This window comes from Peromyscus maniculatus, chromosome 2 (genome assembly GCF_049852395.1).
Source record: "Peromyscus maniculatus bairdii isolate BWxNUB_F1_BW_parent chromosome 2, HU_Pman_BW_mat_3.1, whole genome shotgun sequence".
In the NCBI taxonomy this organism is placed as follows: Eukaryota; Metazoa; Chordata; class Mammalia; order Rodentia; family Cricetidae; genus Peromyscus; species Peromyscus maniculatus.
Genome location: NC_134853.1, coordinates 117,018,982 through 117,029,692, shown reverse-complemented (window position 1 = coordinate 117,029,692; position 10,711 = coordinate 117,018,982). Strand labels below are relative to the sequence as shown.

Below are 10,711 nucleotides of genomic sequence, written 5' to 3'. Positions count from 1 at the left end.
GTTATGTTTCCCAGGGAAGTTGCAGTTACTAGGGAAGCTTACTTATACAATAGGCTCTCAGATACCCATGATGCTCTCTGGGGTTCATGCAAATCACAAGCCCTAGAGCCATAATTGTGTCCCCAGAGGGAAAGACTTTCTCACTAAAAAATCTTAAACTGTCTCTTCACAGTTTTGTCTGTCTATCTATCTATCTATCTATCTATCTATCTATCTATCTATTATCATCATTATTATTATTGGTGTAGTCCTGGCTGTCCTGGAACTATGTATGGCTAACCTTGAACTAACAGAGATCTGCTTTCCTCTGCCTCCTGAGTGCTGAGATTAAAGGCATTCGCCACCACTGTCCCTCTAATTACTTCTTTTTAATTTTAATTAAAATATCACCACATCATTTCTCCCCTTCCCTTTCCTCCCTCCATTCCTGCCCATGTCTCCCCACTTACCCCTCTCAAATTGATGGCTTTTAAAAGGATTATTATAGTTCCTATATATGTAAACACATAAATACATAAATACAGTCTGCTGGGTCTATTTTGTTTCTTGACTATTTTCAAGGCTGGCCACTTAGTATTGAATAACCAGTGAGAGAGCTCCACTCTGGGGAAGACTAAGTCTCCCTCTCAGTAGCTCTTAGTTGTCTGTTGTTCTTTTTCTAGAGGTGGGGCCCCTTGAGATGCCCTGGTTCCACCTTGGCAGACCCAGTGGTTCCTTTTAAAACCATGTTTCCTGTGTGTTCTCCTGGGAACCTAGCGCCAGGCACCTAGCTGAACACAGCACTAGCCACTACAGAAACTACTAACTGGCACTTTGTGGAGCAGCAGAGCACCACCACGCAGGACCTGGGAGGGAGGGTTGGGATGAATGGGTAAAAGCTTGAGGGGCGGGGTGAGGGTGACGAGCTCTGCACACGTGATCAGAGGTGCTCCTGCTGACTGGTTCCACAGATAGGAAGCTACTTATAGAAACATTGACAGGGCAAGGGAGAACACCAGAGAGCCCAGCTGCAGGGAGGAGACAGGAGGGGAGTGGACAGAAAGGGATGGGGAGGGACTAAAGAAGGGATCGGTTTCGTGGGGAGCCTTTGGTAGTTAACACCCGGGACCTGCCCCAGCTCAGACTCTCATTCCTCAGAATAGCCGGCTCCAGTCCCAGCCATGCTCGCCACCGCGGGCTCCCTGGTGGCCGCCTTCTGGGCAGCGCTCCATCTCCGGACTCTGCTGCTGGCTGCCTTCACCTTCCTGTTCCTGGCTGACTATCTCAAAAACCGGCGCCCCAAGAACTACCCGCCGGGCCCGAGGGGTCTGCCCTTCGTGGGCTGCATATTCCAGTTGGACTTTGAGAAGCCCCACCTATCAATACAGCCGGTAGGATGGGCGAGGGGTGCCTACCTGGGTTCTGGCGTAATCCTGAGCTAAAGGAACAGAGGACATTTGGGGACTAGGACAGACGACCAGGTTCAAAGGCTGATGATGACAACTTGCGATCCCGAACCACAAACCTGTATCCTCGTTTAAGAAATACGCAGTTCCATTTTCAAATAGTTGGAGATTTTCTTACCCTTGTGTGAAGGGCTTTCGTTGTAACCCTGATATTGTCAGAGAACTCACTGTGTATGATTTTAATTAAGTCCAGGTGCATTAAAGGCATGATAATATACCTTGATAAATAAGCCTTGCCAATTTCAGAAGTGCGTGGGAAGGTGGTATGTCTGCTTACTTAAAGTGCCTGTAGAGGGAAAAAAAGTGTGTTTTTCTCTTGATTGGAGTTTTCTACAAGTATTAGTTCTCTCTTACTGATCCCTGTTTGGTCCTTCTACATCCTTGCTGACTGCTCACCTACTGATTTTATCAGCTCCAGAGAAAAATGCACAGAAATCTCAAGCTCCACTGGGAGTCTGTCTGTCTTTCCACTCAGTTCTGGGAGCTCTCCCCCTTGTATTGGAAAGACTATTATGGGTACATAGGACACATGTAAGACTGGCAGCTCTTTCTGGGGAATGACCATCTTACCATGTAATGTGCCTCTTTATCCACAGTCATTTTCTTTGCTTAGATAGTCAGATACTCCGGCCATGTTTGATTATCCCTGTCACTTTCCATTACATGTGAAGATTGTCCATGTCGGATTATTTATCACTATTTAAGGGTTTAAGCCCATACTTTTTCTTCCTTTTTCCCCATATCTTTTCTTCCATTTTCCCTTCCCTGTGTGTTTCTTGGACACTTTCTGAGTAGATGCCTTTTCATCCATCTACTCTCTCTTTAGACCTATTTTATTGTCCTCCCAGTCACTGCTCTGTGTTGGTCAACACTCCCATGCAGCTCCTGAGACTTTGCTAACACCATTTCCATGCGAAGTGAAGCAGCTACAAACAGGGAGGAGCCTTCTCCCCTCTGGGACACACTGCTCAGGTGTTGTCCCCACACTGAGACCCACACCAGACACTTCAGTGTCCAGTGCTGCTGGAACTCAAAGGCAGTGGAGTCTGTTGTCTTTGCCCCTTACTCACCCTCCATTGCTGTCTTTTTTCTGATCTTTTAAGTTTAGTTTCCTTTCTGACCTCAATCGCTTTCTTTCTCCATTCCTTCAGAGGAGGCCTTGGAAGAAGGTGACTTCTTCACTGTGCCCTCCTCAGACTGCCTCTCCCCTCCATTCCCATACTGTCTTTCCGGATGGCAGGACACTAGTTTGAAGATCTACAGCAGTTAACATTTTTAGATGTTTTCCCACTTCATTCTCACCTTTGTGGCTTCCGCACAAGTGATGGATTATTTTCTCTCTGCTTTCAAGAGATTTTCAGTTTGCACTTTCTATACTGATTGTGGTGATTTTGCTTAATTAAGCTTGTGGCTTTATGCTGTTGGTTTCTTCATGGCATGTTTGTATTTTGACAGACTAGAAAGTTGCAACCATTCTTCAAGAATTTTCTCATCTACACTTTGTCTTTCACGTTTTGGGGGGACAACTGTTTACTGAGGCACAACCATGATGACTCTGGTGTTGGGTCTTCCCGTTTGCCTTTTGCTTTCTCTGTGCAGTACAGGGTGGACCTGTTTCTCACATTACTAGACCCCTCTTCTAAAGCACACCCCCTAATTTATAAATAATTGTGATTACTTTATTATTGGTTCTGTTGGGATATTTATCATAACATTGAATCTAAGGTTTGTAGATTTGGAAACAGATACAGAAAATATCATTAATTTTCTCCCAAATCACACATGTGGTAAGAATCAGAATTCAGATTCAAGAAGTTCAGATGCCTCTCAATCCAATGTTTTGAGCCCCAATTTGTCACCTCTCCTGCAAAAACCCTTCAAATGTCTTAACTGAAACCAAGAGAGTCCACTTAATACTTCTACTTAATGCTTTTGGTGGTGAAACTTCATGTCCTAAATGATCCTGGCCTAAAAGGTAAGTCCTAAAAGCAGCCTTGCTGTCTATCTAATTTTTCTCCTAGTAGATATTTCTTCCAGGAGTCTACCACTGATCCTGGTCCTCTCAGGCACTTTCTAGCTTTCCCTCATCAAATAATTGATTGCTCCCTGGCAACAATAAGGACTGCTTTGACTTGCATGTTGCATAGGATTGTGAACTTCTTGAAGTTGAGGACTTTGAATTCCCTACCACTTGGCCCTGACCTTTGGCTGGCTGTTCTCTAGTAAAACCTTTCTTCTGGTGGGACTGGATAGCCCCTATGCTTCTGCACATTCTCATTTTTTGGATCTGTACTGCATGATATCACAGTATGAGCATTTTGACCTTCACACTATATATGTTTTCTGATAACCTCACCATTTAATACTTGGTTACAGCACCATTTCCCTTTACATGTTTTTCCTCTTCATCTCAGTTTCTAACAGGACTATAGCAGATGTCATCTTAGGCTATGCATTGTACATTTTTCTGCACAGTCAGCATCTCTCAGAAGACAACCAATGAAACTGTTACTCTGAAGAGGAATTAATATACAAAGTAGTGTACACAATTGTGCATAAATGAGTTAATGTGCACTATAGCATTATAGTGAAGAGCGGATATATACTCGGACATTTCGAGGGATACTGTGGCGTTCTATACAGTCTAAAAGCCACTGTTATCAAGCTTTGTTTCTTATGCCCACAGATTTACTTTATGTTTCTTTATTGAACAGAAAATGATTGTCCATCTTAAAAGAAATATATACTATGTTGGTTAGTTTTAGTCAACTTGACAAAACATAGATATTACCTGGGAAGGAGGGAACCTAAGTTGAGTAGTTGTCTCCATCAGATTACCATGTGGGGCATTTGTTTATGGCTGTTAATTAATATAGGAGAGCACAGTCCACTGAGATGATGCCATTCCTGAACTTGATGATAGAATATAACTTGTAAAATTAAACACTTTCTTCCCAAATTGCTTTTGGTCAGTTTTTTATCACAGCAACAGAAAGAAAACTAAGACATGTACATATTAAAAGAAACAGATAAGAACACAATTTAGCAAAAGATAGAACTACTTCTCTGCATACCAGGCCATTAGCAACTACACTTATGCACACATACACTTACCCACTCAGAAGTAATTTCATAACTTGTTCATCTATATTTCCATATTTGATCATAATAAAAATAAAGTTATAATCCAGGCAGTGGTGGTGCACACCTTTAATCCCAGCACACGGGAGGCAAAGGCAGGTGGATCTCTGTGAGTCTGAGGCCAGCCTGGGCTACAGAGTGAGCTCCAGGAAAAGCACCAAAGCTGCACAGACAAACCCTGTCTTGAGAAACCAAAATAATAATAATAATAATAATAATAATAATAATAATATAAAAATAAAGTTATAATGCTGCTCTTCATTGAAATTCTCCATGTTAGTGGGTGTGTTCTACTTATCAAAAGAGAAAAAAATGAGTATCACATACAAAAATGCTTAAGAGATGCAAACAAGTTACTGTTACAAAAAAAATGTAATAACCATGAAGTTCAAAAGAAAGGGCAGGGGTTCAGTTAGCAAAGTGTTCACCATGCAGCAATGGGAATATGAGTTCAGTTCCCAGAACCTATAAGAGTGTGGTATGTTAGCCTGCCTTAATAAACTCAGGGACAGGAGGCAAAGACAGGCAAAGCCCCTAAGTTCATTGGCCAGCCTGCCTAGCCTGCTCAATGCTAATGAAATACACTGACTCAAACAAGCACATAAACAAACAAACAAACAAGGTGAGCAGCTCTTGAAAACAATACCTGGGGTTGACCTCTCTCTTCTCTCTCTCTCTCTCTCTCTCTCTCTCTCTCTCTCTCTCTCTCTCTCTCTCTCTCTCTCTCTCTCTCTCACACACACACACACACACACACACATCTGAAAGAAAAATGCTAAACATGCAGTTCTTGTTCTTGTACCAATTAGGAAAATACACTCACACACACACACACACACACACACACACACACACACACACACACACTGACACATACACAGATCACTACACAGAGCTGTAAGGATTCAGGTTAACAGATTTGCTCATATATCACTAGTGAGAGAGGGAATTGGATGCCATTTTTTCTTTTCTCCCCTAGATGCCCTTTTCTGTTGCTTCTAAAGGACTTCAATAGAATCGTTGTGTCATTTGTCTTCATGGATCATTTATCTCACTAATCCTTAGCTTCTACTTTCTCTTTATTCAAAGCATGCACTCTGCCCCATTTTGTTCTTCAGCAATCTACTTGGAGATTTAGTTCTGCTATTAAATTTTCTGTCTCCTATTTCTTTTGTTAAATTCTATATCTCTTATTTCAACCCATTGTTGTTTATTTTCCTATTGTTATTTTCAAATTTTAACCCCGTTTTACCCCTCTGAGCCACCTTTAAAAGAACAGCTCTGTTTTAATTTTTCAAATGACTTACTCGGTATGCAGTGAAAACTATGCTCTGCCTTCCTTATGTCATATGCCCAAATGTCTTCTCAGTCATCTAATACACATGAAACAATTGGCAGACAGAGCTGGCACAGTTGAGAATTGTAAGGGTCAGGACCTGCCTATCTTCACTTGTTTCACAACAGGATAAAATTTATTGATCCACTTGTGTTGAACTAGAAATGTACATGGGCAGAGAGTTGGTAAAGATGGAAAGAACATTGACCTTAGTACCTAGTCTCAGATGCTAGATCCCTCTCCAGTACAAGTAGAGAATCTGTATTGCTACTTAGGATACAATTAAGCCATATTTCATAAGTTGTTCCCAAAACTTCTTTGTTGAGTTTGAAAGTTAGTCAATAAATTCTTATATATGCTAAAGACTCACCTACACATTGGTCAAGATGAAATTATTTTTTTTCCTTGTTTGTACATATCTATTACTGGCATCTCTTAAAGGAAAAGGCATACACTTGTTGGCTCTGCATTAAGATCTAGAGAAAACAGATTGTGTTACAAGTTAATGAAGTTAGCAAAGACTCTGGATAAGGAACAAAGGAAGTACGGAGTCTAAGGCTCTATCTATAATATTGGTACAAGATCCTGTCATGAGACCAAATCATTACATTTGCTTTGACAGGGTCCACAAAGGTCCAAGGCTTTGTGACTGATATGATAGGACACAAGTAAATGAAGGTAAGAGTAGGACAGAGGACCACAGGTGCCTGGAGTAATTGAACCCTTCCGTTTGGTACCACTGACAAGATTCAGGGTGACAAAAAAGCAGAGTGGGTCAACACAGGGCTGATTTGTAAACACACGGGTGGAAGGATCTTTGAAAAAGATCACACACTCTCATCCACCTTTGCATCTTTGTGGGTGGTCTCATTCTCTCCAGCTCCCTCTTCTTGCTCTCCAAACTCTGTCCCCTACACCTCCAAGCCTGGTCTCCACTCCAAGTCCTGTAGAAATCCAAAGGTCATATTTTTCTACAGATGTACATAACGTTTGCCAGAGTCCCTCTACCAGGCAGGAGCCTTTTTGTTGGCTACATTACTTCATTTGCAACTTGTTTCCTCTTTAGAAAGATGATGAAAATTCTAACTATGGTAGAATAGTTAAAAGAATGAAGGAAAGCATAAAGCATACTGAGTACCCACTCAGTGAGTGTGGCCATCTGGGGACTGTTGGGTTCTTGTCCTGGCTATTACCAGGCATTTGTATCCCCAGGCCTTTGAACACAGAGCTCATTCATTTCTCAGAGATGCAGTGGGTGGATGGGTGCCTGGAACTAAACAAAGTGTTTCTCATAGTGCCATTCTCATTCTTCCCCACAGAACTCTTTGAAGGGGAAGTAATTTTTACTCTTTTGCAACTGGGGGTTTGAGATTTGGAAGAGAGTACCTGCCCCAAGAGTCTAGTTAGTTATCCATAGACCCTATATGCTTATATTGCCTGTGGGGTGAGGGGCCCTCTCTCCAAGCACTTAAGTTTAGCCCTAATGTTGGGGAAAACTCTGTGAGACAAAGTGGGTCATAAGGAGCTGCCTGTCCTCTGGGCTTTCAGGATCTAAGCTATTATATTGAAGAAGAGCCTTAGTAAGCCATTCTAAGAAATGAGACAGATTTTTGTCCTTATCTTGAATTACATTTTTTAGCTTTTCATAGTTTACTGGCTTTAGGGAAGCCTTATGGAGGCCTGCCACAAGGCAAGTGATAAATCTATCCCTGGCTAGAGACCTGCCCTAGGTGTTATAATCCCAATGTGGGTCCTGATAAAGAATCACCTCAGTCCCTGGAAGGTATGCGGGGTTGGCTTAGTGAACTTCATCTGCATGTGTCCTTGCCTGCTCCCAAACTGGCCTGCAATCCTCAGGAAGTAGGTTATTAGCAAGTATCATATATACATCATAAAAGGTGAGACTATAAGATTGGGAAATATATTGGAATTGTTTAATAAAGGAAGCAGAATTAGAGGTATAGTAACCCAGTTTCTTTTCTATCTGAGAGAGTTCTACAAGAGAGAATGGGACATGAACCTTAACCAGTCCATCCACCCCAGCCACCTCTTGCAAAGGGATAATGGTTGGCAGGTAGGAATGGCTGGGGTCAGACCCTTTAGCATTCCTAGAAGAGGTAGTGGGAGGTGTGAGGGTTGGAGCCAGAGTCAGGCCTTTGAGAGTGTCCAGTACCAAAGAAGAAGAGAAAGCCAGAGGAGGAGCCTGTAGGGGCAGGTGCCCTGGGAGCAGGAGTAGGAGTGGAAAGTCAGATAGGTGGAGGGTCATTTGCAGGGTCCAGAGTCAGAGATTCTGGAGTCAGAGGTTCACCCGGTTCAGGGTGCATAGCTAAGAGCACGTAGGCAGGAGAGAAGGAATTGAGAAGAAAAGGTTTAGAGCTTAGATAGAAAAAAGCCTGAATATAAGGCAACTCTTTCCATTTGCCTGTTCGCTGGTTAGATAATTCCCGTAAAATACCGAGGTCTAAGGAACTGCTTGGTGGCCATTTTTTCTTATTTTCTAAGACATATTTGTGTCATTTCTTAGTACAGAGGTGGACAAGCTTAGAAGTCTTTAAGTAAGGCATTAAGCTGAGAGGTTTTAGAGCTTCCAGAAGGCATCCTAGGGGAGCGGTGGGACTGGTGGGGTTGGAAGACTTATTTCCCATGTCTGCAGCAGAGAGAAAAAAATAAAATAAAGAATGTGGTCCAAGGCCCAAGCCTCAGGCGTCCCTGAGGTCAAGGATGGATCTGTAAACAAGCACAAACCACCACAACGCTTCGTCAAGCAGGGGCCGGGGCCCAAGGCATGCGCAGGTGGGGATCCCCTGGAGTCCAACAGCATTTACTACTTCACCAAGCAAGAGAAATGTGTCGACCTTAGACAGCCTGAGGACGCAGCCTGAAGATGGGGTTCAGACAGTGAGAATTATATCTCAAACTGCAGACATGGGAGATGGCTAGAAATTTTAGCCTGTGATAGGGACCGACTGTAGCCAGGGAAGGTCATGGCTAGGGGTACCCCCAGTCTCAGGGACACCAGAGGGACGCTGGACATTCGATGGTCCATTCCCACAGGTACAGAGACTGTTGACACTGGTTGGGGGGGGGGGGACGGGACTCACCAATTGCAGCAGTTGGTGTTGTGTGCAGGAATCCAGAGACCAGGCAAATGGAAAGTAGACTGTCCTGGATGGAGCAGAACTTGGGCACAGGTTCCCAGGTGCAGAGCACTAGGAGAGCCTGCTTTGCACGCCACCAAATTTTGGTTTTATGCAGCACTTTTATCCTGTGAGGAAAAGTCACAAAACACAACAGAGTTTTATTAGGAGGAGAGAAGAACAGGATATGATCAGGCCTGTGGGAAAGACACATGAGGAGGAGGGGGAGGGTACATGGCATTCACCTTTTAAGGACTACTCCACGCATGCACACATGGGCCCACGTGACTACTCTACACATGTACATAGATTATGTGATCACGCTGCACACAAATTACGTGACCATGCAGTACATGCATTACATAGGACATACGACCCCGAAATGAGTAGGCGGAAATGAGTAAGTGTCTCGGCAGGGCATACGCGATTATGGGGGCGTGGCTAGAAGCCCTATCATACATCACTCAAGATCTTCAGAATTGTCTCCCCCGCTATCTTCAACCCTTTATTGTATTCGTCATATCCAGCAAGGTTTGGGGATGGCACATCTCCTTTGCCTAAACTGATGCTGGATATTGTAATTAACTAAGGATTCCATGGTTGCTGTATCAGACTTGTATACATACATCTCTATCTTTTTTTGGACTGATGTCCTTTATTCTCTGCCTCACTGGGTGCCAAAATGTTTCAGTTACAGCCTTTGATGTCTTTGAAACACTTGCATCTTCTTGAGTTAGTCTAGGAACAAGTTGATGCTCATTTGGTTCATGTTGCTAGATATATGATTGAAAGATTTATGAGGCAATTTCTAATCCTGAAATTAGTTGGAGTTTGGTGGAGAGGAAAAAGAAATCAAGAACATTCCAATTACACCATGGTACCTCTTCTATATGCAAATGCACAGAGTTTTCTTAGTGTTTATCCCATTAGTCATACATGTACATCTCATGTCTAACATGTATTGATGAGTGTGGGGTTTTATTTTCTGATTAAACAGACAGCTTGATCTACTAGGAAGTCCATACAATCTGTACCAACATCAAAGCTATTCCTTGGCCTTTGTCAGGTCAAATGTGTCACATGTCTCCTTTCATTAAATTTCAAGATGCTCCAGATCAAGATTTTGCTTCTTTGTTGAAACATATCCTTATGTTCTCTTCTGGCTTGAGTGTTAGGTGCACAGTCAATTCATACAGACTTATACTAATGAACTTTTATAGAGTACATTTTTTTCCAGATGTGAATTTGAATTTAGTGTAGTGGAGGAAAACACAATTCCAAGAACATTTCCACAGACAAAGGTACATCTCCCCACTCACAGGAACCTCTCAACATGAATCCCATTAACTACACACATGCTGGCCATCCCTGGAGACACAGACACAGGCACACTTAACTGAAACTATTGATATATTTTTCAGTTTGTGAAGAAATATGGCAACATTTTTAGCCTGAATCTTGGTGACATTACTTCCGTGGTCATAACTGGACTGCCCTTAATCAAAGAAGTCTTTACTCACATGGAACAAAACATTTTGAACCGCCCTGTCACTCTTATCCGAGAGCGTATCTCTAATAACAATGGTAAGTTTATTGAGCAACATGGAGTGTTTATTATAGTGTTTATGATGTGTTAAAAGTACCTGTCTCTA

At 42.6% G+C, this 10,711-nt stretch overlaps 1 protein-coding gene across 2 annotated transcripts in view; it reads left to right on the top strand.

Moving 5' to 3' along the window:
* Positions 1–935: 935 nt before the first annotated feature.
* The window catches only part of LOC102903993 (cytochrome P450 2J4), a 31,844-nt gene continuing 22,068 nt past the window's right edge, over positions 936–10,711 (top strand). The window contains exons 1-2 of one of the 2 annotated variants that reach the window (XM_006974027.4): positions 936–1,370; positions 10,481–10,643. In XM_006974027.4, the coding sequence (XP_006974089.1) occupies positions 1,161–1,370; positions 10,481–10,643 (373 nt within the window). In that variant the 5' untranslated portion in view covers positions 936–1,160. The remainder of the gene's footprint in view (positions 1,371–10,480; positions 10,644–10,711) is intronic. The other variant, XM_042271432.2, reaches the window with a different exon arrangement.